The 25,987-nt window shown below is 49.6% G+C and overlaps 10 protein-coding genes across 10 annotated transcripts; 4 read left to right on the top strand and 6 right to left on the bottom strand.

The window, feature by feature from the left end:
• The first annotated feature begins 197 nt into the window (after positions 1 to 197).
• BO88DRAFT_100227 (undecaprenyl diphosphate synthase family protein) lies at positions 198 to 1,641 on the top strand. The gene is made up of 2 exons (XM_025701186.1): positions 198 to 516; positions 595 to 1,641. Exons 1-2 carry the CDS (start codon positions 292 to 294, stop codon positions 1,564 to 1,566), a joined length of 1,197 nt encoding a protein of 398 aa, XP_025567362.1. The 5' UTR covers positions 198 to 291; the 3' UTR covers positions 1,567 to 1,641.
• A 353-nt stretch (positions 1,642 to 1,994) lies between these two features.
• On the top strand, positions 1,995 to 3,976 carry lys9 (saccharopine dehydrogenase (NADP+, L-glutamate-forming)). The gene is made up of 7 exons (XM_025705773.1): positions 1,995 to 2,093; positions 2,200 to 2,253; positions 2,335 to 2,621; positions 2,689 to 2,727; positions 2,793 to 2,847; positions 2,914 to 3,683; positions 3,762 to 3,976. Exons 1-7 carry the CDS (start codon positions 2,048 to 2,050, stop codon positions 3,855 to 3,857), a joined length of 1,347 nt encoding a protein of 448 aa, XP_025567361.1. The 5' UTR covers positions 1,995 to 2,047; the 3' UTR covers positions 3,858 to 3,976.
• A 383-nt stretch (positions 3,977 to 4,359) lies between these two features.
• BO88DRAFT_330428 (AHA1 family protein) lies at positions 4,360 to 5,589 on the bottom strand (the record flags this gene model as incomplete). The annotated part of the gene is made up of 3 exons (XM_025702631.1): positions 4,360 to 5,154; positions 5,220 to 5,302; positions 5,367 to 5,589. 3 exons carry the CDS (start codon positions 5,587 to 5,589, stop codon positions 4,360 to 4,362), a joined length of 1,101 nt encoding a protein of 366 aa, XP_025567360.1.
• Positions 5,590 to 6,517: 928 nt separating this feature from the next.
• BO88DRAFT_329813 (uncharacterized protein) lies at positions 6,518 to 10,953 on the bottom strand (the record flags this gene model as incomplete). Its single annotated transcript, XM_025702610.1, has 3 exons — positions 6,518 to 10,029; positions 10,168 to 10,616; positions 10,724 to 10,953. 3 exons carry the CDS (start codon positions 10,951 to 10,953, stop codon positions 6,518 to 6,520), a joined length of 4,191 nt encoding a protein of 1,396 aa, XP_025567359.1.
• A 3,614-nt stretch (positions 10,954 to 14,567) lies between these two features.
• Positions 14,568 to 15,925, top strand: fbp1 (fructose 1,6-bisphosphate 1-phosphatase). The gene is made up of 2 exons (XM_025705772.1): positions 14,568 to 14,739; positions 14,811 to 15,925. The coding sequence occupies exons 1-2, from the start codon at positions 14,612 to 14,614 to the stop codon at positions 15,748 to 15,750; spliced, it is 1,068 nt and encodes a 355-aa protein (XP_025567358.1). The 5' UTR covers positions 14,568 to 14,611; the 3' UTR covers positions 15,751 to 15,925.
• A 597-nt stretch (positions 15,926 to 16,522) lies between these two features.
• BO88DRAFT_484478 (uncharacterized protein) lies at positions 16,523 to 18,382 on the bottom strand (the record flags this gene model as incomplete). Its single annotated transcript, XM_025712281.1, has 4 exons — positions 16,523 to 16,845; positions 17,009 to 17,772; positions 17,860 to 18,018; positions 18,094 to 18,382. 4 exons carry the CDS (start codon positions 18,380 to 18,382, stop codon positions 16,564 to 16,566), a joined length of 1,494 nt encoding a protein of 497 aa, XP_025567357.1. The 3' UTR covers positions 16,523 to 16,563.
• A 1,853-nt stretch (positions 18,383 to 20,235) lies between these two features.
• On the top strand, positions 20,236 to 20,838 carry BO88DRAFT_449433 (uncharacterized protein; the record flags this gene model as incomplete). Its single annotated transcript, XM_025710494.1, has 3 exons — positions 20,236 to 20,540; positions 20,645 to 20,721; positions 20,819 to 20,838. The coding sequence occupies 3 exons, from the start codon at positions 20,236 to 20,238 to the stop codon at positions 20,836 to 20,838; spliced, it is 402 nt and encodes a 133-aa protein (XP_025567356.1).
• A 154-nt stretch (positions 20,839 to 20,992) lies between these two features.
• Positions 20,993 to 21,564, bottom strand: BO88DRAFT_410962 (uncharacterized protein; the record flags this gene model as incomplete). The annotated part of the gene is made up of 3 exons (XM_025708022.1): positions 20,993 to 21,249; positions 21,292 to 21,375; positions 21,438 to 21,564. 3 exons carry the CDS (start codon positions 21,562 to 21,564, stop codon positions 20,993 to 20,995), a joined length of 468 nt encoding a protein of 155 aa, XP_025567355.1.
• Positions 21,565 to 21,716: 152 nt separating this feature from the next.
• Positions 21,717 to 22,033, bottom strand: BO88DRAFT_449431 (uncharacterized protein; the record flags this gene model as incomplete). Its single annotated transcript, XM_025710493.1, has 2 exons — positions 21,717 to 21,940; positions 21,997 to 22,033. 2 exons carry the CDS (start codon positions 22,031 to 22,033, stop codon positions 21,717 to 21,719), a joined length of 261 nt encoding a protein of 86 aa, XP_025567354.1.
• A 609-nt stretch (positions 22,034 to 22,642) lies between these two features.
• BO88DRAFT_401175 (H(+)-transporting V0 sector ATPase subunit a) lies at positions 22,643 to 25,748 on the bottom strand. The gene is made up of 4 exons (XM_025705771.1): positions 25,459 to 25,748; positions 25,304 to 25,382; positions 23,775 to 25,240; positions 22,643 to 23,724 (listed from the first exon to the last, which is right to left on the bottom strand). Exons 1-4 carry the CDS (start codon positions 25,582 to 25,584, stop codon positions 22,843 to 22,845), a joined length of 2,553 nt encoding a protein of 850 aa, XP_025567353.1. The 5' UTR covers positions 25,585 to 25,748; the 3' UTR covers positions 22,643 to 22,842.
• Between the last annotated feature and the right edge of the window lie 239 nt (positions 25,749 to 25,987).

The following is a 25,987-nucleotide window of genomic DNA, read 5'->3' as shown; positions in this document are numbered from 1 at the left end:
CTGATGAGCACGGCCCTACCGGGCACATCACCAAGCTTACATTACCCTTACTACACCTCTGGTGGCCCTCATCTCTTTCATATCTGCTCTCCAGTTAAATAGGGTGCGGCTGCTTGGGTCCACTTGTCCGAATATCGAGATACTGCCTGGTGCATCGCCCCTGCACTACACGGACGCCCCTCGTCTTGCATCGTGAAACCTCCTCCGCTTCTCTCGCAGCCTTCCACAAATCAGCCCTTTTCGACTCGGAAAAGCTTGTCTTACTCTATAATATACGCATAATCACTCAAAATGTCGACATCGATACACTTGTCGAGGTTCCGGAAATGGCTCCTTGCTTCGCCGCCAATCGAGTTTGCCATAGGGCAACTACGGGACCTCTTGGTCGGAGCAATCCGACAGGGTCCAGTTCCACAACATATTGCGTTTGTCATGGATGGTAACCGGAGATTTGCTCGAACGCACGGGATTGAAACGGTGGAAGGACACAACATGGGGTTTGAGGCTTTGGCAAGGGTGAGTCCGATGGAGTTCGGTTCATAGAGAACTTCTGTCTTCCGCCAGTATCAGCTGCTAACTTGTACTGCGGTTTAGATTCTCGAAGTCTGTTACAAGAGCGGCGTTAAAGTGGTCACAATCTACGCCTTCAGCATCGAAAACTTCAAGCGCTCCAAATTCGAGGTGGATGCATTGATGGAGATGGCCAGGGTGAAGTTGTCGCAGATGGCTCAGCATGGCGAGATTCTCGATCGCTACGGGGCCAAGGTGCGGATATTGGGTCGGTTGGACCTGCTCAGGCCGGATGTTCTCGCTGCAGTGAACCGGGCCGCGGAAATGACCAGTAACAACGGTGACTGCGTATTGAACATCTGTTTCCCGTATACGTCGCGCGATGAGATCACCACGGCTGTCCGAGATACCGTGGCCGAGTACAGTCAGCCCCTTCCGTCGACTCGTCCGTCGTCCATCTCCTCGAGGACACCTTTTTCCGAATCCCACATTACACAAAACATTCGAGCACAGACGCAGGTTTCGAAAGGGGAAGAGGTACTGAGTGACTCGGAAGCGGCATCAGAGTCATCAGGAGACGGCGAAACGACGAAGCACAAGACACCGAACGGAGTCTATGAAAACGGATCTTCGTTTTCTTCCTCGTCGACTCTCCACCTCGCCGGGCAACAAGATGCTGCCAATGGGAAAGTACCAGCCGCAGAGCCCGCCGTCGGGAAGGAGAGCCTCGTCTTTATGTCCCCCGAGACGATTACGCGCCAGACGTTGTCAGAGCATTTATTCACCCATGACAATCCTCCTCTAGATCTGCTGGTCCGGACGTCTGGAGTTGAGCGCCTTAGTGATTTTATGCTTTGGCAATGCCATGAGGATACGGAGATTGTCTTCCTCGACGTCCTATGGCCGGAATTTGACCTTTGGCAGTTCCTGCCCGTGATGCTGAGATGGCAGCGTCGAATCTCCAAGTCAAAGAAGAACCCGGATGCGGAGGGCAACTTTGACGGCGATACGTCTGACTCTGCGGAGGAAAATAATGGCAAGGTCAAAGACTTGTAGATTGTTATGTTCACTTTTTATCTTTTCTCTGTTGTTGTATACATGGACTGGGTTACCGTCCTGGCATCGATCATTGGGAGTTTTGGAGTCATCCTTGGGAGCATTGACAAATATTCCCCCATCCTGTCATCCATCTAGAATTTATAGCAGTCACTGAGCTGAAAGCTGAAAGAAAAGGGTTCCATGATGAGCATATAGATGCAAACATAGCACATAATTTATAGTTCTATATACTCTACGGGACAGCATCTCCACCTCGGGGAATCACGGATCATGTAAAATAATCAGATAAACTAATACAGTGTCCGCTATCGCAGCCTCCGATACCGCATCCGACCAAGTGGGCAGCCCCACGTGACTCACACTGGCGGGGGAATCGAAGCAACCACTCGCAACACTGACTCAACTTTATTTCCTCTCCTGATATTGTTTTCTTCCTATTTTCCCAATCTATAACCCTGATATCTCTCCAATTGCCATCATGCCTGTCGCCGGTTCCAAGGTTCTCCTGTTGGGCTCGGGCTTCGGTATGTCTCCCATCTCTCTTCCACTCCCCCCTCCTGATCCGCCGTTCGGACCCCGCATTGGGGGTTAATTGATGGACTCCATCCCACTGACTCATTGTCTCGATAGTCACGAAGCCCACCGTTGAGGTTCTCAGCAAGGCTGACGTTAACGTCACCGTTGGTACGTACAGCTCAATTGATAGAGATCACCCTATCCAGTAGCACCCAACATAGCTGACCATCGTCTACTATACCCCAACAGCCTGCAGAACCCTCGAGAGTGCTCAGAAGCTCTGCGAAGGCTTCAAGAACACCAAGGCCATCTCCCTCGATGTCACCGATGATGCTGCTCTTGACAAGGCTCTGGAGCAGGTTGACCTCGCCATCTCCCTGATCCCCTACACCTTCCACGCCAATGTCATCAAGTCCGCCATCCGCACCAAGAAGCACGTCGTCACCACCTCCTACGTCTCCCCCGCCATGATGGAGCTGGATGAGGAGTGCAAGAAGGCCGGCATCACCGTCATGAACGAGATCGGTCTGGACCCTGTATGTCTACCTAGCCACATCATCCCCATATCATACTATGCACTGAACTAACCCCACCTCCAAACAGGGTATTGACCACCTCTACGCTGTCAAGACCATTTCCGAGGTACGTCCAGAATCACTCACCCTACCACCACCACTACTCAACCCATCCCTAACCCACCCCCTTAGGTCCACGCCGAAGGTGGCAAGATCACCTCTTTCCTCAGCTACTGCGGTGGCCTCCGTAAGTCATCCTTCCCCCCCTCACAAAAACGTCACAACCAAACCACATCCTAACCCCCTCAAACAGCCGCCCCCGAGTGCTCCAACAACCCCCTGGGCTACAAGTTCAGCTGGTCCAGCCGTGGTGTCCTCCTTGCCCTCCGCAACGCCGCCAAGTTCTACAAGGACGGCCAAGAATTCAGCGTCGCCGGTCCCGACCTGATGGCCACCGCCAAGCCCTACTTCATCTACCCTGGCTTCGCCTTCGTTGCCTACCCCAACCGCGACTCCTGCCCCTACCGGGAGCGCTACAACATCCCCGAAGCCCAGACCGTCGTCCGCGGCACCCTCCGCTACCAGGGCTTCCCCGAGATGATCAAGGTTCTGGTTGACATCGGCTTCCTGTCCGACGAGGGTCGCGAGTACCTCAACAGCCCCATTGCCTGGAAGGAGGCCACGAAGCAGATCCTCGGCGCCACCTCCTCCGCCGAGAAGGACCTCGAGTGGGCCATTGCCTCCAAGACGGCCTTCGCTAACAACGATGACCGCGACCGCATCATCTCCGGTCTTCGCTGGATCGGCCTCTTCAGTGATGAGCAGATCACCCCCCGTGGTAACCCGCTCGATACTCTCTGCGCTACGCTCGAGAAGAAGATGCAGTATGAGGAGGGTGAGCGTGATCTCGTCATGTTGCAGCACAAGTTCGAGATCGAGCACAAGGATGGTCAGAAGGAGACTCGTACTTCCACTCTTTGCGAGTATGGTGTGCCCGGTGGCTACTCGGCTATGGCTAAGACTGTCGGTGTGCCTTGTGGTGTCGCTGTTAAGTTGGTCTTGGATGGCACTATTAACCAGAAGGTATGGTTCTTCCTTTATTTACCTGGTGTTGGTTGAGTTGGTTGTTGGATGGGTTGCTAACGGTAATTGTTATCATAGGGTGTTGTTGCTCCCATGACCATGGACATCTGCGCTCCTCTGATCAAGACCCTCAAGGAGGACTACGGCATTGAGATGATCGAGAAGACTCTGTAAAGAGTATTTCTTCCCTTGTAATTTCTCTTCTATGATGATACATTAACGACTTGGGAGATGGGTGTTAGAAAAAACAAAATAGGGTAAATCTAAAAATCCAGATCGGTTTTGATGAAGCAGTAATTCATGCAAGAAAGAACAGTAGAGGTGTTATGTATATGTAACAGTTACCAGAAGTGTAGAAGTGCAAAGTGTAATGTCTTCTTCCTATCGTGATTTGTCTCATCTACTAATATGTTCATGGTCTGTCTATCGTGCATTCGTTGGACGCATACCCCCCATTTGCTTGGAGGGGAGGAGTTTTATATCAGGTCAGGTGAGGTAAGGATGAGTCGGCGCAAGATTGCCTGTCCCAGAAACACAGTTTGTCAAGAATCCAAAAAGCAGTTCGCTACCCTCGTCTTCTACAGGACGCGTGGATGTAGACAGGATCCGTTGTCGCCCTCATACCCCCCAAGTGCTGAATTTAGATCATGATATGGTCATGGTTTCGCGGATACGCTCAGAGAATAGTGCCAAACCTATACCGAGAAGAAGAAAAACAACCATCAGCAACTGTCTCCAAGAAAACGAAGATCTGGCAAGCCATTGTGAGGAAGCAATTGGCTAATAGGCAAAGCAAAGGGATTAAAACATACCCGAAAGTCTGCTTGATGCTGCGGACGTAGTAGACATCCCAGTTTTGCTTCGTAACATCCTCCTGACCAACAGGGACGCCGGTCCAGGTCACACGCATCTGAGTGACGCCGTCGACATCGTTCTGGTCGAACTTGATCTCCAGCGTGCTGAAGTGACCCGCGGGCCACTGGGCAAGACGCCACTTCTGCTCAATCAAGGTGGGGGCCTGAAGCTTGGTGTACTCGCCGGTGACGTTTCCGTCGAAGATGGCGAACTTTCCGCCCACCTGAGCGCCCTCAAACTGGCGAGGGGGGCCGCGAGTGAAAGCAGCAATGCGCTGGGGGTCGGTGAAGGTGTTGTACAGCTCCTCAGCCGTGGTGCGGAACTCGTCCGAAGCGGTCACGGTAGTAGTGTTGACCGAAACCTTCTCGGCGGTGGTAGTGGTGGTGGTTGTAGGGGCAGAGGATTCCTTCTTGGAAGTCTGAGGGTGGTACTTGGGAGCAGCGAATCCGCTGGAAGGGTTGACACCAGGAGCGTGTTGGAGGTCCTTGCCGTGCTCAGCAATGAGGGCGGGACCAAACTTGGCCAAAGCCTGTCTGAGTTGAGGAACGAGCTTGGAGCGAACCAGGTCCTTCACGGCCTGCTTGGAAGGAGAATCCGAGTAGTTTTCAATCTCAAACTAGAGCGCCATGTGGTCAATTGGCCGGACAGCTATTGGAATACGAGGGGCTAAAGGGAACATACGACGTACTCATCTTCCTCGGTGTCATGGGCAACCTCGGGGATGGTGATCTTTCCACTAACGGACTCATCGTCCTCAGTCTTACCTGTCAAAGGTCTTAGTGGTGTGCCCTGAACAGAGAGAAACACTATCATTGCTTAATTACGAACCTTCATACTCGAGCTGTACTTTGACATCGAACAAGGTGATGACCTTGCCCTTTCTCTGACTGACGTCTACATCGCCATCCATGCTCAGCAGGTTGGAGATCTTGGCAGAGGCTCCATTCTCCTCCACGGAGAGGACGGAGAGGTTCTCCTTAAGGTAGTCCTTGGCCCAGCCGGAGGCATCCTTGTTCACCCAGTGCCAGTTGTTGGGGTTGTGAAGAACCATGATGGTGGTAGTTTATTTTATTATCAATTGGTCTAAGGATCTCGATGGAAAGAAAAGCTGCTCTATTGCGGGGCTGAACTTCGCCAGTGGGTCAATTTGTTTAGCGAGTCCGTGTCTTTTTTCTTCTTCCTTCTTTCGCCAAAAAAGCTGTTGTGTTCTGCATCGCACATAGAATATTAGCATTTATTCATGGCCATAAAGTAGTGCGATAATGTTCAAATATGAGCGGAGGCATCGTTTCAGGATCCGGATAGCGTTTCCCGGACCGCAAGCTACTCAGCATGGAGGATGATTTCATCCCCGTCTGACTGGTGCCAGCTATGAGTTCTCATCATTCGATGGGACAGCCCTCTCCGAGACAGGATCCCTTCCTTATAGGAGGGGAACCAGGTCAAGATTGAGAGGGAGTGAAGTGTGCAGAATTGGGCAGGAAAAAGATTCATAGGCAACTTACAGTCACAGAAAAAACGTCTCACTTTAAAGACGCTGGAGCAAAGACAGATCAATCAAGTCCCAGGTGGCAATGGGAGAGTAGGAGCAAAGAGGGATGGTACCGTGGGAGCGGAGGGGGAGGGGAGAAGCCCGTATTAAATAAGACTACGAGTTGGTTTGGAGAAGGGAAAGGCAAAAGGGGAAAAAGTTCAAGGATCCGGAAGGAAACCTCTAGAAGCCGCATGGGTCACGTGGTTACCCGTCCGGTCATCGGCGCGGAGGAACAATCTTACCAGAATATCTCCATTTATTCAATCAATAATCAAGTGGATTCGCAGCTGCAAACGAATGTGGGTATCTTCTAGCGACACAGTAATTAAATCACTCAATCAGGAAACAACAGTGAACAAGACCGCAAGAATCGACAAAGAAGTAAACTCTTGATAGCCCCTCGTCAGTCATCATTCGTGAACCAATAACAACTTGCTTCTATTTATCATGCCTGCTCCAATTGCTCCAAATCCTCCCATCCATCTTCAACCATTAGCTGCTCTTTCACTCGTTCGCGTAGACGCTGGATCCCACTTCCCAGGGCTTCCGCCCACTGGCCCTCCACGGTAGCTACCTTGTCTTTCAGATCGCTTGTCAAGGTGCGCTCTTCATCCGTACGGGTTTCCTGCATTTCCTGCTGCACCTTGCTCTCGGACTCGCCCAAGCGGATTCGTTCTGCCTCCATAAGGTTGCAGCTGGCCCTCATAACAGCGGACTTGACCTCGTGCAGTAGGCAAAAAAGGTTGATCTGCGACTCGATGTATTGGTAGCTGGATTTTTCCGCGTGAGATACGAGCGTATATAGGTACTGCAGCGGATGTGCCCGGTAACTCGGATTCTCGTCGTATTCGTTGGCCGGAATCTGCACAGTAAAGCCACGGAGCGTCTCAGGGATCTGTTGCACCAACTCTGACAGCGACGGTGCAATATCCCAGAACGCCGACAGCTGTATCTCCACCCCTCGCGCTACATTGCCCTCGATCACATCTAAAAAGGATTCGAGACGTGCTAGGGCATTGGCCTCGTACTCCACTCGGCGATCCAAGGCGTCCTTGACAAAGAACTCATTGGTCTCGCATACTTTGTCCTCGTTGGATGCTTGCTTATAGGGTAGTAGGACCACCGCTCTGTACTTTTCGTCGCGCTCGCTGATCAGATCGAATACCTCGCGGTGCAATTGCTCGCGCGCTTCAAACAACCATTTGAGTTGTGTGAGCTTCTCCAGGAGCTCTGGCTTCTCATCACCTTCTTCCTGGGTTTGATCTGGGGTCTCGGATCGCGCGTCGTCAAACAGCCTGCCACGTAGCTCGTCAATGCAAGCAGTAGCCCTGTCAACCCTGTCTGCAAGAATCGCTCGCATTGGCTTAAAAACTGTTTCTTGGTATCTATCCAGCCCGCCCTTGATCAAATCTCTTTCGAGTTGGTTTTCCTCCACAATTAATGCGGCTTCTGCTTCCGCCGCTTCTGCGAATGTGATACTGCCTTGTTGGATTTGACTCTGGATATTGGCCTTGAATTGCCGTCGTCCTTCTTGAATTCGTGCCTGGTGATCCTGGAACAGCCCATCCATCTCGGTTTGGTGCCGCTGCCTGGTGGACTTGATCTCCGACAAGTCTGTAATTGATCGCACCAACGTCCGATAAGTCACGAGGTCGGGGTGGCTGTTGTTGACCGCGGGATAGTGTCTGGGATACGGCGGCGGTAAGGTGATTAGTCTCGAGACATCCATCCTCTGCACTTCTTCAAGCCGCCTAGTAGATCCAAGGCGGAGATTGTTGGAGTAGTCTGCTGGGGCAGACTCCTCGTGCCACCCTACCTTTTCGGGTGGGTATTCATCAGGACCATATGCAGCGTACTGGTTTCCTCCATTCGACGCGCCGGCATTCCCTGTGTCAGACGAGCCTTGACTTTCCTCCCATAGCAGGGCCCCACGTGATAATCCCATATATTTGGTCTCCCTCTTTGACCTTTGCACTCTTCGTTCTCCCCCTTCACTGCTAGATCCAGTTTTAGACTCCCACCATCGACTAGGCGCCCGTCCCCTCGAGCTCATCTCGTCATTGCTCAACCCAAGACTTGCAATTGGCGAGAGGCATGGTTGGTAATTATTCCACCAGGCCGATTCAGGACGTACCTGGGGTATACTTAGCTTAGGTGCCGTAGGATTAGACGCCCACCTCGAAGATGGACCTGGTACTACTTGGCTATTCTGTGGCACCGGCGCTGGTTTGGGAGGGCAGACAAACAATTTAAGGCGTACACTGTCAACATCATAAAAATCCAGATCCCATACTTTTGCATACTTCTCACGCCGGATCTGGGACTCAGAGATGATGAAGTCGGCGAACAACCGCAATGCCTCTTTCTCGTCCATTGTGCCGGCCTCCTTCTCGATGAATTCCCGATGTCTCTGTATAGCGTTCCGGACAAATTCGTCATCGCGGTTAACGACAGAGTCGAGAGAGGGATTCTGCTGGGCCGACACGCGACGTGGGGCTAGGGGTGAGACTGTAGTCACGGGCTCGTTAGGAAGGTGTAGTATATGTGAGACCGGTCGTTCTTCCTTGGAGCCAGGCCGAGACGGTGTGGTTTCTGACCCGGATTGCAGAGGTGGCGTTGGCAGGGCTTTGGGTGGTAGTGCTGGCGAAGTACGTTTGGGGAATGCAGACGACCTTTCTGTGCCCGGTGAAAACGGCGGCGTTTGCGCAAACCGCGAGGTTGAGGTCGGCACTTGAGGACTCGGCTCAGGCTTGGGGGTGGAACAAGACCGGTTCGAAAACAGACCCCCAGAAGATGCTCTAGATCGTGATGTAATCTGCGGTCCATCAGAAGATATACTGCGAGTGCTGAGAGGTGCGGCTTTGGCCGAGGCCGGGTTTCTGCCGTTGTCCGTATCCACGCTCGATTCTCCCAAGACTAAGTTGGAGGGTTTCAATTGTTCGAGAGCTTCAGCCCAGGGGTTGCTGCTCATGGAGACAGCACTGAGGCTGTCAAGCACCTGGCTTTGCCTGTTCCGGCGTTCAATCCTCCTTTCGCGGATGCCTTTAGCATTTGGGTCTTTGATAGCTGGGCTGCGAAACAGACCACCACTATTGGGATTATGACTTGCGCGAGACGACTCGAGAGATTCCGGGCCGCTCATATTGGTTGTAGTTGCCGTGTCAATAGTTAGTGGTTGTCTGTCTGCTCTGGGTTTAACATCGATTGTTTCATCGACCCATCCAGCTGGTGTTGGCGGAATGCTGTCTAAACCTGTGCCTAAAACTGGAGGCGGCCGTGCCCTGCCACTCCTAGCAGGGCCTTGCGAGTTCCGGGATGACGACGAGTCAGAGAGACCATTCACACTCTGTGACCTTGTGGCTGGTGGCGGTCCTGGTGGGGGTGGAGGAAGGGGCATTCCCGGTTCCCAACTACTTCCTGGAGGGGATCGGGCTCCAGACTGACTATGAGCTCGTGATGAACTCGCACTGTTGACGGCCGGTCCAGCAGATACGGCCCTTCTCGCAGCTGGAGGCCGATCCGTATCAAAGGGTTGAGTGGGCTCAAGCATGTTGCTATCGTCGCTCAATTGTGTCGAGTGGAGATTATCAGGCGAGACCACAATGTGCGGCCCTGGCCCTGCCATAACTGGTGCGGGTTCTCGATAGGTCTCTGACCTATTCTGGGATGAAGACCTAGATGAAAGGCCTGGTGGCAGCGGCGGAGGTGGTGGTAGCGAGACACGTCGATTGTGGCTCGACTCACTTCCCACGAACATCGACAGAGGGCGAGTACGGGGAAGGCGGCGCTGTCGATACTCTGAGGGAGCATCCCCACCTGCACGCACCGCCCCATTATATGAGGAGCTCATACTGGGTGATGTAGAGCCCCTTGAGGATGTATTCTGACTGACATTTTCTCTCTGATGTTGCTGGCTTGGTGGAGAGTATGGTGGTGGAGGCGGCGACAAAGATACATCTACAAAGTCACATTAGGTTCATTCCTGGTCACCGTGGACATGCAGCAAGCTGGAAAGTCCCAAGTCTACAAAGGGTAAAGCAGTATAGGAGCATCAAGGAGTCGGGGAAGGAGGGACAAAAGAAAAAAATGACAGACCTGAGTGTGGTCCTGTTGACCGTGGCTGAGAGACGATCCGCAGCATGTTATTCGGTGGTGTATATGTAGCTTGGCCAGCATTCATCGAACCACTTCCCACTGGGCCCCAATCCTGAGGATTGTAAGGCACATTGTATTGTCTAGAAGCCATTGGTGACGATCCGATTGCCGCCCCTCCAGGCGAGCCTACGGCGGGAGACTGGCCTTGCGTGAAAGGACTAGACAGTGAAGTCGACGAAAGAGGGGTGGAACTGTAGCCCGATCCCAGCGCGAGTCCAAGCCCTTGGAATTGATGACCACCCAACGACGTTGTCAGAGGAGGGGGCTGTACAGCATGCTCTCGACGACTAGGAGACGGCTGGTTGCTGGAGGTAAGAGGTGTCGGCCAGCCGCTGTAAGAATAAGGACCAGACGGCGGCTCGTCGCCAGCATTGCCCGACGATCGCCAGCTATAAAGAGGCCGTGATCAGTACCTTGCAGCGTTGCGAGACAGACACGAGAACAAGTCGAGGACCACAGCGTGTGAGAAAAGCTGGGCGCACCTATTCATACTAACGGAAGGATGCAGGGCCAACCGAACACGGAGCCATGGCTGAAGGCTGAGGGCTGGAAAAGCAGGAGTGAGATTAGATTGTGCCAACACGGACGAGCGATTGAGAAGGAGCCAGAGGGCTGAAGCGCAGACCGATTTCTATTCTTTGCAACAACCTCTGGTCCAACCAGGTGTGGAGGAGGCTTGCAGGCCCAGACGGGCCAGTCGGTATGTATCAACCGTTCGACGAGCATCGTGGGTTTCGATCGACTGACCAGGGAGGGCCAGCAAGATGTGTGCTAGAATCCCTCTAAAGGTTAAAAATAGCACAAGGGCCAACAAGCAGCGGGCGGTGGATTGCAGGTCTTGACTCTTCAGAGAACTAGTGCATCCCGCGAGATGCAGCCTGGCCGGTTTGATCACAGGCGGCGTGGGTGCTGGCGCTTAAGTTGTCCGTCCGCGCCCTCTCACAGGCTCGTTGCCCTCCGTGCTCCCCTTCGCCCAGACCCTGTTCCAACAAACCAGCATCGCTGTCACATCGGCCTATGACGAAGATGGTCAAGACTAGCAAGGCCTAGCAGTAGTCCAGACATGCCACAGGGTCTGCGATAGGGCGAAAGGTTTGTCCGTGAGCAAATCGGGCGCGCCATGACAGGGGCACGGGACGCCGTCGCCTCAGGCCATGAGCGCCTACGCAGAAGAACAGGGCATTACAGGGTTATCGATAAAGATAGATGCAAGTACAACCAGGGATTGATTCTTATTATAGTAGCTATGGATTCGGACTACTGCAAGCTAAAGATCCCGGCTGAAAGAACATGCCAGCATGTTGTACGACTCCTGTCCCGCATGGATAGGAGCGTTGCCCCTAGACGATTGGAGCATGTCGATCGAATAACAAGTCCTATAATATTACTAAAGTCATGTCAGCAAAGACTCCACACATTATGTGCAACAAAAACAATCATAATGAGCAAGGTGCATATCAGATCCAATGCCCTGTCACAGGCGGTGGTCATCAAGGTTAAATATTTATGTTGACCGTCGTGATAAAATAGTAGTAAATCATCATTTGAACGAGGGGAATGGGAGTTGCGAAAGAGTGTATACTCACGTTTTACGTATAATGTTGAGCTCTTTGCTAGCGATGAAACTACTGATAACTACCACGCTGGTCAGTCACCATGGACGTGCGAGGTTGAAGATGATGTATTGACAACATGTTGACTGATCAGTCATGACGATTGTCGTCCCGGTCGGCAAAGCCAACTTGGACATATGCTTGTCTTTATTTTGTGTCGTTTCATCATTGTACGATGTGGGCCAGACGGAGAATAGAGATGGTGACATACAGATACCTGACTGTCGGAGACATTATACTGGAGCAACATGTTGTCCCAATAAATATTCCTATGCTGCAATTGAGTTAGCTTTGGTCTGAGCCAACTGATGCAACGTTCTATGTGAGAACAGGTATTTCAGAAATGCATGAATGGTATAAAAAAGATGTTGTCTGCATCGATAACTCGAATAAGACTCGTCATCTAGGGAATCATCCTCGTGTAATGGGGAATTGCAGGAAAGGGGCTTGAATTTACCTTTTACTAGGTGTCAGAGAGAAGATCATAGCAAGACATCTGCCATCTTTAATTACCAGTTAGCTTCAAGCCAAGAGGTCGCTATGTGTGAATCTTAATGATCGAGAACATATCTCAGTGGGCGAGGTTTTCTAGGCCTGCCGCAAAAAGGGCATATCCATCAAGACCGGACGTTATGTCTGACGCCGTCGGAGCCCAGTGCCGTTTCATCTTCGAAGGGATGGAGACGAAGGAGACAGTGAGAATATAGCTTACCCTTCGCCAACTATATGTGAAGATATAGAGCCTGTGTGATCTGTAGACAATCTTGTAACCGTCAGCATATGCGAACAAAACTGATGACAGTGAAAACAATAGGCAGTTTTTTATGACTGATCAGAAATAGCCAATTTATATCGTCGATGACCCGAAGGTCTCAGTCGGTAATTTCCAGCGTATATATTGTAAAAGAAGCATCATGCAAGTCATGGGGAGAAGAAAAGGAAAGGTAAAAGGGAGAGCTTACCATTAAATCAGACAGACTCGCATATTGTTCTGGGAGCTAGATGAGAGTATTAGTGTCCTGTTGACCGTTAGCATCCTGCTTTGATCAATGCCTGAAAGATTGAACAAGAATGTCTTGAGCAAAAGCATCAGACTGACGTGCAAAACAAGTGAGTTTTCATGCCCTGAAGGGGTCAAAGACTCTAGTTTGAAATGGTTGTAGGTATCATCATAAGAGGGGAATGGGAATGATGGAAGCGCTGGCAATTGTGGCACTTACCAAATGAATCCTGTGCATCGAGGCGAGATGTGTCAGTTCAACAACAAAGGTGAGCAAAGCCACGGTAATGTGGTGATCTCTACAGATATGTGATGCATGCTTCCACGGGCATTATAGGAAGGCATCACACAGTGTGGGATGTTGTTGTGTGGGAAGAAAGCTAGAAATCCGCGTCGAAGTTTTTCAAGCATTCCGTTCGGAGCTAATTTTACCGAGAAGCTAGCCCCAATGTGGTCCGGTTATGAGTGGTTTAGGTAAGCATCTAACCGACAACCGTTCTGCCGTGTCTGTCTGCCTCAGAAGGCGGAAGAGAAGGCGGTGAAACTTCCCGTCTTACCTTCCGGTTTTGAATCGGGTTCCCGATGGATGAAACTCATATAATAATAGACTGACATGGGGGATCATACTATTCATTGGCCAGAGCAATAGCTCTGATCGATTAGGCTGGACCAAATCTTTGAGACATGTTACTAACCTATCCCTTGTTGATCAACGGAACAGGTGGTACTACTCCGGCTGTTCAGGAGGGATCCGGAATCGACTCATTAAACAGAGCGGGCGAGACTCGAATAGTTCGGCATAGTTTGACGCGGATTATCAAAATTCGCATGTCTGGTGACCATCCGAAATCCACCCGCCGCGATTAGGTACAACGGGCTGAGAGATAGTCTAGGTATCCTTTCTAGCTGCGCTTATGCGACATTTTTCTTTAAGCCCCTTAATACGAGCCGAGGGAGTTCAATAGTCCGGGTCAAACCAGCGTGGGGTGTGTTTATCGCTGTCGCTCGTCCGAATGGAAGGATGAGTATGTATAGTATCTTATGAACACAAGATAGCATCTAGGAGCCTGACCACACAAATATCAATTTTACCAATTGTCTAGTAGCTAGTATGCTACCTAGTATGCGGGATAGACTACTCCGTACTGGGAGAAAGAAACTCCAGATCCCAGCGCGGGGAAATTCGGGGCTAAACCGGGCGAAGGCAAGAGAAAGAGCCGGGAACCCGCCCAAACCGGGTTAGAGTGGGGGAAATGACGAAAACCATCCTTCCTTTCTAGTTATTGCGTCAGGCCCAAAGGGAAAAGGGTTCTGGATGCTCTCTCTCTCTCTCCACTCTCTCTTTTCTGTTGTAAATGTCCGGTTTATTCTGGCTTCTGACGTTAGGTTCCTAACCCGGTAAAAGATTGGTCCTGGCTGGCCCCAACGCTCACTTAAAGGATGCCCCTGTTCTCCTCGGATGGAGGATAGATCACTTTCTTCCTGCAGCTTCTACGTATCTACGTACTCATTGCCAACTGTCCCTCCTCCACTTGTCCCAAAGTACTTATAAACTACATCTCAACCGCTCCTCCCAGCTCATTCCCACCCCTCCTCTGTACCCTGGTTATCTCCGCATCTTCCTGCTTTCCCCGTTGACCCGAGGTTGAAAAGCCAAAGTTCTTTTAAAGAAGCAGCCAGCGCCAGACTAGATTGTCTCCGCTTCCCACTTGTACTATTACTACTTCACAAGCCCTCTCTTCCCCCCAGATCAAACCACACGCTGCACAACATGTCTTCAAACGGCAATGGCGGTGCTCCTCCTGTAGGACAGGAGAACATCAACACGGATATTGTCACCCTCACCCGCTTCCTCACCGAGGAGCAGGTCAAGGTTCCAGAAGCCACCGGCGACTTCACGTGAGTTTTCCTACCCCTCAATCAAATCTGGCTGTTTCTCTTACTAACGGGATTTCCCCCCCTCTTTCCAGACTACTCTGCCACGCTCTTCAATTTGCTTTCAAGTCTATTGCCTACTACATTCGTCGCGCTTCCTTGATTAACCTGACTGGTTTGGCTGGTTCATCAAACACGACTGGCGACGATCAGAAGAAGCTTGACGTCATCGGCAATGACATATTCATTTCCGCCATGAAGGGCTCCGGCAAGTGCCGTATCCTTGTTTCCGAGGAGGAGGAAGAGGCTATCATCTTCGACGAGCACCCCAATGCCCGCTATGCCGTGGTCTGCGACCCTATTGACGGTTCCTCCAACCTTGACGCTGGCGTTTCGGTTGGTACCATCTTCGGAATCTTCAAGCTTCCCGATGAGGTCCTCGGTCCCAACAACAAGGTCACTGCTCAGGACCTCCTTCGCCCCGGCACGGAGATGGTTGCCTCTGGCTTCACCATGTACGGTGCCTCCGCACAGCTGGTGATCACCATGCGCAACGGCGGTGTCAATGGCTTCACCATGGAGAACTCCCTGGGTGAATTCATCCTGACACACCCCAACATGCAGCTTCCCGCCAAGCGGGCCATCTACTCGGTCAACGAGGGTAACAGCATGTACTGGGATGACTGGGTGAACAAGTACCTCCACTCGCTGAAGTACCCCAGTGACGGCCAGAAGCCTTACAGCGCGCGTTATATTGGTAGCATGGTGGCCGATGCCTACCGGACTCTCCTCTACGGTGGTGTGTTCGCCTACCCGGCTGATTCCAAGAGCCGCAAGGGCAAGCTTCGTATCCTCTACGAGTGTGCCCCCATGGCTATGCTTTTCGAGAACGCAGGTGGTCTGGCAGTGAACTCCCAGATGGAGCGTCTTCTGGAGGTGGTTCCGGAACACATTCACGACCGGAGCGGTGTGTTCCTGGGCTCAAAGGACGAGGTACAGAAGATTATCGACACATACAACCAGCACCACAAATGAGTTCATGGCACAAAGGAACAGCACTAGGGTGGAGTTTAATGGTTTCATGTTACTTAATGCGAGCCAGTCAGTGCGTACAGCAGGTACCCGGTGACACCTTTGCACTGGCATGTGATTTATGATCCACAAACATTTACATATTTAAATCAAAATACAAATAAAAATTCTATAATTATACATTTCTTCTCAAGACAACAGAAGTCACTTCTAGTCACTTGTACTAGGATACAATGTAGAATTGTAAATCTCTTACTAATCTTGGTTATATTGTTGTTTACATTCCTCCGACTTTTGCCCCGCCTCCGCACCGGTCTACTTTATTCTTAGAGGGCGGTTGTGACTCCCATCATCCGTAAAGTACATCGAAATGCGTGCCAGTTGAGCAAAGACATTACAATGTAATCGGGGGAATGTGGAAGAGTATCACGGATTCAGTTATATAGAAACGATTCGCTTCTTGCCGTAGAATGGCGTCCATCATGTCTAAATAAAGAAAAGACTTGCCTGAATCTTTTTCTCGGTCTGTGACAGATTGGTGAAGAGCAAGGCACAACAGACTACTCCATTATGTTATATAGAGAAGAAAAGAAACAGAGAGTATTTGTTTGTTTGTTTGTTTGTCTTATCAAAGACTGAAACGACATTTTTGACTGCTACTACTAATAACTTGCTGAAAGGAATTACTTTTTACCACCAATCACATGCGCCCGTGTGCACAGGCGAAAACAAAACTCCAACATCAGTTTTTTTCTCCCTTCCCATCAAAGAGAACCAGTGTTCCCTCCTTTTTCTTCCCCCTTCGTGCTTTTTCTTCTAGATCTCTGAGTACTCTCTAGCACCAGCATTGCACTCACAAAAGTCCTTGACAAAAATGTCAGCCAGGTTGCTCGGTAACCAGGTCACACCCAATTCGGCCGTCTTAGCAGTCAGGTTCTGCTCGTACACCAGGCATGGCGAAGATAGATTGTTGTTCACCTTAGGCTCCTCAGACGTTTCGACCGTGAAGACGGGAAGGTTATAGAAGCAGGTTGGAAGAGACGAAGAGAACTCCAGAATATTTATCTTGAGTGTGCCCCCATACGTACCGGTGGTGTTCTAGCAAGTGTATGAGTTGGTATAGAGACTCTTAAGGTCAACATTATAGGTATCTGTTAGCTTGGTCAGATCATCACCTGCTAATCGGATCTGTCATGATCTGCTTGACCAATTCCCACCCTGCACCAGGATATTGAAGAGTATAACAGGCACCGTCAATCACCTTCCCGCTGGTGATAGAGGAGTAGGTACTGGTGGAGTAGGCACTCTTCAAAACATAATAATTGGCCGAGGCCAATGCGGAGCCGACAAGGTACTGTTGAAGATAGGTGTTGAAAGTGCTCTCCAGGGATTCGGCTTGTTCACCAGTGAGCAAGAACATGTATCGGCCATTGAAGAAATTGGCGACTTCAAAGGAGTAGTCACCAGATCGCAGGTCCGAGGGCCAGGAGGAGATATTGCCGGTTTCGAAGACGTCAATGAGGATATCCTGAACAGCCGTGTACATCAGGCTATAAATAGCCTCAACTTTCTTCTCCAGAGTGATTGTTTCGGTATCGGTCGCGCTGCTGGAGGAAATGTCAGATCCAGCAGTGGAAAAGAGCCCGCTCATAACACCCATCATGCTCGAAGCGGTGTCAGTCTCTTCATCAAGCAGAGGTAGAGTGCTTCCGACAATCCCCAGTGCACCGCCGACATTGGTGAATATAGTCGCTAGATCGGGTACTGTGCTTGATGATTTGACAGGGAAGTCTGCGACAATAGTATCGATGCCCAGCGACTGATTCTGATTCACGTAATTGAACAAGGAACCAAATTCAGTGATGTATTCATGGAAGTTCGCCACAACGTATTCGGCCCAGTACTCAGAGGGGATGGTATAATTGGAACAGAAACCTGAAGGGAAGTTGCACTGGCTATCAGGATAAATGTCACATTGAGTTGTCTGCCCCGTAGATTTGAACATTCTATTGGCCCATTCAGAAGCTGCACTCAAAGTTAGTATTGTGCTTAAGCTATGACACGTGAGGCAATCAAATGTTTCGACAGGCTATTAAGGGAAGAAGAACATACGTGACTTAAAGCTGTCCTTCACGAGCCAGTCAATGTACGCCGCAATGCCTCGTTCTTCACTTGCCTGCTCGCTTGTTTCCCCGGCGGCTGGGTCCGAGCATGTATCGTTCTTCAAGAACGTCTCGTTGACTTCCAGTTTGAGCAAGAATGCATCGAAAGCTGAGGTATCGGTTGGCTCAATCAGGAATTCCTCCAAATCAATTGCCTACTCCGTCGTTCCCCCCATATTCAGACCCTTGTAGTAGGAAGTGCGCGTGCTCTTAGTCGTATTAGTCATGTATATAACCCACTGTGTTTCGTTGTAGACTATGATATCCGAGTCACTTCCACTGTTAAACAAGACCTGCACAGTGGGATTTGAAGCTATTATTTCGTTAATCTCTGCGTTGGTAATATAGCCTGCTGTTTGGGTATATCTACCCGGAGTAGCTCCAGAGTCAGGTCCAACATAGGTGCACTCAGGGCCAGTGCATCCTACTGTTGTTATTTCAAATGATCTTCCATAGCTGGTGATGCCGACCATGAGTTTACTAGTGTCAGCGCTATCTTTTGTAATTATTGACAAGGCATAGTGTGTTTCGGTCAGGTTAATATATGAGCGTAAGCAGTTACCATCTTTATATTCATTATTTGCTGAAGTATTGCTATAGTCCCATTGTCCATGCAGGTTATATATTATAAAGATAATAAAGTTAATAATCTAGTTGATATCTGAAACTGGGAAGCCTTGAAGATACCAGTATAATGTTAGTATAGTAATAAATAAAGTCTTGTCTGTTCTAATGGCAGATTGGACTTTCTTAAGAAACTGAAAGCTATATAATTTGCATCATTCTTGTTACTGCCAGTTGGAATTCCTGGAAAATCTAGTTCTCCCGGATACTTCTAGTTAAAGTTAATACTATCAAGGCCGTGTGCAGATACAAAGTCATTAATATTCTTAGCTAATAAACGCAGTCAGCAGATGTAACTTCTTCTCTGGATATTATATATATATTACTGCCTATCAAGAAGTTCTATCTATTAAAGAAATAATTTTTTTGATATCAGTTAGGTTTAGAAATTAGTTGAACTGCTCTGTTTAGTTGATGTTGATAGAGTAATTTAAATTAATAGTTCCGAATCTAAAGATAACATGAGTGTACTTGTCTGTATTGATTTTATAAGTATCTATTATAAGATGGCTGCTCTTGATATTGTAAATTTTAAAGTAATTAATTAAGAAAATCTCATCAGGGGCAGTCAAATTATTGATAATAGCAGTTCTGTAATTAAATATATATCTATTTATGTCAGCTTCAGCAGTGCCTGGATTGTCTGTGACTGACTGAGTGATCGTACAGAAGTCCGGTGTGGTTCCACATTCCCCCCACACATCACAGCAAGTATTGAGAGGGCAAGGATTGGGATCAGCCCAAGAATCATAGCTAGTACCATTGGCCGTAGTACCGGGTACCTGCGGGCCGCATACAGCATCTGTAAGCGGGGCAGGGAAGGAAGGATCACCACTGCTCAAGCAAATGTTCTCTCCAGCTTGGAGGTCATCACATCCAAGCCATCCCCAGGTGTTGTTGTTGAAGGAATCAATATCATCAACTGTGATGCTGTTTGACGCAGCGATTGTAGAGCAAGTATCACATGGACGGAATGGCCTAATATTAGAGTCCTGAACTAGTGCATCTCAATTAGCTCACGGTCTCGAAATAGGATGTCAGGTACAGATGATAAGTAGCTATCAGCAGAAACCCATGCCCTTCACAGTGGCCTTTGATTCGTCTGCCCCTTCTACTCGCTTTGACTTTTTCCATAGTCCGCAAGAGAAGCTTCGCCAAGCCCAGCCTTAGCTCGCAGCCGATGTGCCAAAACTTCTGAAGTGCAGCTGTTAATTCCACGGTAGGGATAACAACCCGGCTTTAAAATCAGATCTTAGGCAACCAATCGGATATGTCCGGGGTCCACCCGAATGACCCTGATATGAGCGAAGCTAACTTACTCAGGGAATTAGATCCTACGAAGTAAAACTACACTAGTCAGGAACTATCATAGTATGTGTCCACCAGAAAATCTCCATCTTCCCCTTAAGGGTTTTGTTGCTGCCAGCAGCAGGGTCTACCCAGGGTTTGTCTAGTCCAGTGAAGAGCGGACGGGTAAAGAAAAAAAAAAGGGAAAAATGTAAATAATAAGTGTTGGTCATTAGTTACATGATCGGTTATGAAGAAAGGTTGGTCCGGGACTCGAAGAAGTTGACAGAATCAAACCAAGCCCGAATTTTTCCAACGAAAACCCCTACACGCTGACCGAACTATCATTTCCCATCATTATTTTTTCTCTTTCTCTCCATCAGGGGCTACTGAGAAGAATCTTTCTCATACTACCATGTCCTTCGTTCCTTGTTCCTGGGATGCCTACATGGACAATTACGGGTCCTGCTTCAAGCCCTGCTATTCAGGTTATCTCAGTCAAATCCTCGACAACGGTACTTGCGGTACCAATTACACCACTATTGCGGCTAGTACCTCCAAATCTACTCTGAAGTGTATCTGTGAGAACGCACACGGCGTATCTGATACTTGGAGTAAAACCGCCTGGGAATGTAGTTATACCCGCTGCGATAACTTGACTGGGAATTTCAACTACAGCGACTGGATTAGCAGTATCTGGAGCTACGATGATTTGTGCGCGTATGCAAGAGGTGAATCAATTTTCCCCCATCTTCTTCTTCTTCCTCTTCTTCTCTTGCATATCGATGTGGATGCGAATCAAAAGGCTGACCTGTTGGTTCTAGGATCCGAAAAGTGCACATCAGCAGCAACAAGATTGTCTACGGCAGGGGCTCTGGTAGGATTATTGGCATTGAGTCAGGTATTATTTATGTAATAGCAGCAGTAATTTATATTATTATGATTGAAGAACATGCCGGGATCATCCTCGGTCAATTACTGCACTAATGTATGCATAGGTGTAGATATAAGGCTGTAGAGCTCGGCTATCCCTAGATGAAGAACAGCTAGCATCGGCCTATAGTTGGCAAGATTGCCCCAGTTTTCTAATCTCCGAGATATGGTTCATTTAATTTAGCGGGGTCCGCTTCGAAATGTGTTACTATGGTGAATACATTGTGGTTTGCGAGACACTATTGATTCTTAGTTCGCCGAGAACCATGAGGGTCGAATATAGCATGCTCAGTATCTTTAGCAAGCTCTGGGATTTCCTCCTCTTCCCTGTTATCATTGGCTTCCTCATCGAGACGCTCTTCTGACGGAGTCCTTTTTGTTGTCATCTCTAAGGCTCTATTTATTTTAGTCATCTGCCAATAAACTTCTTCCTTTTTGTAAGTTGGCGAGAGACGGTTGAGGCGAATCTTTTGCTTGGGTGTTAGGGCTTCTTGCACTCAATCAATGTTGTCGCTGCATGTTTCTTCTATAAGTTCACCTTCACTCGGCGTCGTTGTCGCCATTCCGTCACCAAGTATGGCCTTGTCATCGTTGCCGGTGTTGCACTTTGTATTGCTCACCTCTGCATCTGTTAAGCAAGCTCTGGATTAGCCAAATTCCAGGTTTCCTTGGGGTTCGGCTCACCATTGTGGCGCTTGGTGCCAAAAATGGCTGTCCCGCCAGTCTTTTTGTTTATTTGTCTTTCGGAGTGGAGTTCTTGGAGATAGTTCTTGAGCATCCAGATGGCCTGGTCGACATCATCGGGGTGCATGTTTCTCCCATAGAAAACACCCTCGCACGACTCGAGATTCTCTTTTCTTACCCAGTACATAAACCGGGCTAGGTGATCAACAGCCCCCCAAGATGCTTTGTAAGGGGGTATCAGGCTGGGATAATTTTTTTTGCCGCCTTTTTCTCCCTGGATCAGAGTTTCCTGCACGGCTGCCAGTCCAACCCCCCGAGCCCCCTCTTCCCACTGGTCTTGAGGTAAGAATCCCACAGCTCCACCCAGAAGGGCTTTAGTATATCTGATTGCAACCACCGGAACCACTCGGTCTTGTCCGTTCGTAAAAGAGCCTTCTGTAGGCCCGATCGACCTTTGCCAAACTGGAGTCTTGTGGATTCAGTTGACTCATCGTCGCTCAGGTCTATACAGTAGTCAATAAGGAAGGTTCTGTAAATGCCAAATTCCTGGGTCTCTTACCCTTCCAGAATTCGTCGCCTGATTCGTCGCCTGACATACTGCCCATTGCTATCCCCTAACGCGGCCCAAGAGGTTACTTTCCCGGTCAAAGTATAGAGTGTTCAGAATCCCACCCGCTTATCTTACAATATCCTGCTTCGCTGATAGCCTTTAAGTGGCAAAACAGTCGTATGAGCACTAGATGTGGTTGGAATAGGAACGGGGTTGCGAGAAAATCGATTGGGTTAGAAGAATAGATGTGGAGATCCGAAGAAAGGAACTCCGAGCGCAGAAGGCTTAGAAGAGTAGCGAAAAAGAAAGGAGGATGATAGCGAGGTCAAAGAGAAAGAGAAGGAGTAGTGGAGGTAGAAGAGGAAGAGAAGAGAAGTGAATATAGAAATGGAACTGAGCTGACAATGAAAGGGATCTGAGCTGTGAATCAAACATATATGAAGTATATAACTACACTTTCCCAATTCCCCAAAATCCCAATTCAAATATACTATACAACTCACTTCCTAATTGAACAAAACCCAATCCAACACTCATCATCTGAAACCGAGACGTGCGAATTCCTCTGATTGCAGGGTGACCAGAATAATGGTTCACTAATCTCTACAGCGAGATGATTTACATTGCATATGGCTATAAGAATATGACCTACGACTTCTTTCTGAGTATACAATTGACATATATATTTCCGATCATCTAGTAGCACAGCCAAAAGAAAGACACGGATAAAAGGACAAGACGCCATGAATATCTAGATTCGATCGAATTCCCTCAGGGAATGTACTAATGTGACATCTTGATCCAAAAGTGTGAAAGGAAAGGAAAATGCAACGCATGCAGTCAGAAAAAGAAAGACTAATCAACAGGATCCTCTTCGAGGAGGGTCTGGAAGCTGAACGGGGTGAAAGGTATACCGTCACCCATGAAATGTTTGCTCATGGCTTCGACCCAGTGGAGACGGAGGGAGTGAAGCATGGCACTGGTACCCTCCATGACACAGAGAATGGCAATGGTCAAGGTGAACCAGAGGTAGAAGGTGACAACGATCATGACCACCCGCATGGTGGAAGACTCTTGTTCGAAAGCGCCGCCAATGGTCATGTCCCACAGCACGATAGAGAGCTGCTGGTGGGCCAGAGACAGAGCCCACAGACGCAGGTAGGAGGCGGTGTGGGAGATACAGTTCAGACAGAATTCAATAGTGTGGATGACCTGGTGGATCATGATCTCGCCAAAGTCGAACTCCTCGTGCTCTTCGTCACCGAGATCCTGGGCGATCATGGCGACACCTTCACCATCGCTGGCCATGCTGTCGCGACCACCATCGGCATCGTCTTCTAACGCACTAATCCGGGATGGCTCGCCAAGGCCACGGTATCCAAGAGCGCGGGCACGGTTGTGCTCCCAACGAAGATAGAATGGCTTGAAGAAGAGCATGATGGGCACCTGGATGACAGCCAGAAGCAAGAGAAGAACCTGGACGCTTGCCTGACCGGGGTAGAGTTGCTCCTCGACAGTTCCCGGAGAGAGGAACATGAAGATAAGCATGTTGAGAAGCCCGGGTGGAGACTGGCCGCGGGCGTTCCAATCAACGGACCACTTGTAGATGATGGTAAGAACAAGGTAACCGAAGATGGACTGGAAGAAGATCATTCCGGGAATGAAGTTACCAATAACATCAACTTTCGACTTGAAGTGCCGAGCGTTGACGTATTGCAAGCAGAGAGCGTAGGTCATCTGTAAACTAGGTTAACAATTGTTAAAAGAAATTTGGTGAAGTCTCTTACGTGTGCCCAACCGAGACAAATACTCATCTTCATCTTCAGACTGTTGGTGAAAAGAAGAGAGTTCTCGGCTTCGTGCCAGTTCCAGTCCAGACCGAAAGGAAAGCGATAGCCAGTCTTCAACGATGCCTCGACGGTCTGTCCTTGCTTGATATCGTCGGGCCACTGCCACTGACTGGGGAAGACGGTGAAGGACTTGGAGAAGATATCGTTGTAGAGAAGACCGGTGTACATAGAGAAGAGACCCATCATAAGCATGATGTAACGACCGTAGAATGCCATGTAAGTCAGCTCATCCAGCTTGGTCTTCGCCAGCTTGCGTTCCCAGAAGATCATAGCGGCAGCAGCCAGGGTCATCAAGGCACCGTGGCCAAAATCACCGAACATGACAGCGAAAAGGAAGGGGAATGTGACGATGGTGTACAATCCGGGGTTAGCTTCAGAGTACTTCGAGATACCGTAGGCGTCGACGATAGTCTGGAAAGCTTGAGTGAACTTGTTCGTCCGCATAAAGGTTGGTGGGGTCTTGTTGGTCCGGATTTGATTGACGATAGTAGGCACACTCAACCCAGCGCGGTCGTTGACGTCCTGCAATGTCGACTTGATCAAGCCCAGCGAATTGGTCGGACACCATGCTTCTGCGATAAGAGTCTTTCTCGCTTGATCGTAGGAGAACTTGTTCAGTGTATCATACACAGCCTTTTCCTTCTTGACAATGATCATCCAAGCGGCAAGAGAGCGGGCAATCTGCGTGAGCTCCGCGTCGAGGGTGTTCTTGGTGTTACGCAGGACATTGCCAACATCACCCAGGCGGGTATTGACCTCATGAATCTGATCCCGTCTCAGCTCACTGTTCTCATCGACGTTGTAAAGAGAGGCCCCAAGCGACTCGGAGATCTTTCGGATCTTAGCGATGATGCTCTTTCCGTGGGCAAAGATGACGAAAACGTTCTTGTGGGACTCCTCGTTGGTCGTCGGGTCGATGATGGCCTCGGGGATTTCCGACTGGTTCATGTAGAGGTTACCACGCAGAGTACGCCACAAGATGCGCTCGAAGGCACCAATCCTGTCCCGCGGAATCACACCAGCCACGAATCCGATGTTCATCTCCAGGAAAGACTGCTGACCCTGCGCATCGCCGTTGGGACCGCGGCTCTGCTGTTCGACATCGCGGAGGAGAGGGGCTTCGTCGTTGTCGAAAGATTGGCGGATTTCCTCCGTATGGCTGTGAGCGCGATCGAAGAAACCACCAGCTTCCCTCAGCACCCAGCGCCACTCAGTCAACTCCACCTCACGTTTCTTCAAGGTCTCATAGCTATCGTTCAGCGAAGCGATCCGTTGTTCGAGGCTTTCGCTACGCTCGGCTAGCTCGTCGATTTCGGAGGCCAAAGGAGCAGCCAGTGTGTCGGAGAATTCAGACGAAGATCTCATGGGAATGCTTGCCTTGTCCATCTGGGCGTGGAAGTAGCCTGGTGTGCGAGACGGATTAGATCGAGGTTCATAGAAACCTTATCACTGATTGCAGAACATACGTAGCTGTCTTTCCACATTGTCCAAACGACGAATTTCCTTCGTAAAAGTACGCTGGAACGCATTGGTGTCGGGGTTAAGCTAGAAACGGACGCAACAGATGTCAGCTGGATTCGTTTCGCACATGTCAACCAAAGATATCAGACAACGAACTCACATCTCTAAATTGAACCTGACCGAGCTCTCCCAAAGCACTGACAACCTCTCTTCCGATCTCGTTGGCGATGTAGAGCTGGGTCAAGCTCATCTCCGACGAGCGGAACAATGTGTCCCTTGGAGCCATGGTGAAAGCAAGACTGCCTTGAGCAGTTCTTCTACACCACAGGGACAAAAACGCGCAGGAGCGCTAGAACCAGAGATTGAACAACTTGCTGCAGGATAAAGATAGACTTCCAAAGCCGAACTGGCAAAGGATTAACCGTAAGGGAGGACTTGAAGCTATTCAGCGCCCCTGGAGTTCGATTGATGATGCGGTTCGATGGCCGCCGAGCCGCGTGGCTGCTTCCCGGCACGTGATGTTGCTCACACCAGCTGACTAAACTTGGCATTCATCTGCAACCACACCACCACCACCACCTCAAGTAACTATACCAAGTATATCATGTAACTGCTTTGTAAATGGCAGTGTTGGGAGAGTCCGTGTGAACAGAAAGAGACAATATTACAAGGATTCGAGGTATCAAACA

Source organism: Aspergillus vadensis (genome assembly GCF_003184925.1).
Source record: "Aspergillus vadensis CBS 113365 unplaced genomic scaffold BO88scaffold_2, whole genome shotgun sequence".
NCBI lineage: Eukaryota > Fungi > Ascomycota > Eurotiomycetes > Eurotiales > Aspergillaceae > Aspergillus > Aspergillus vadensis.
Note: the sequence above shows the minus strand (reverse complement) of the source record. Positions and strands in the feature narration are given on the sequence as shown.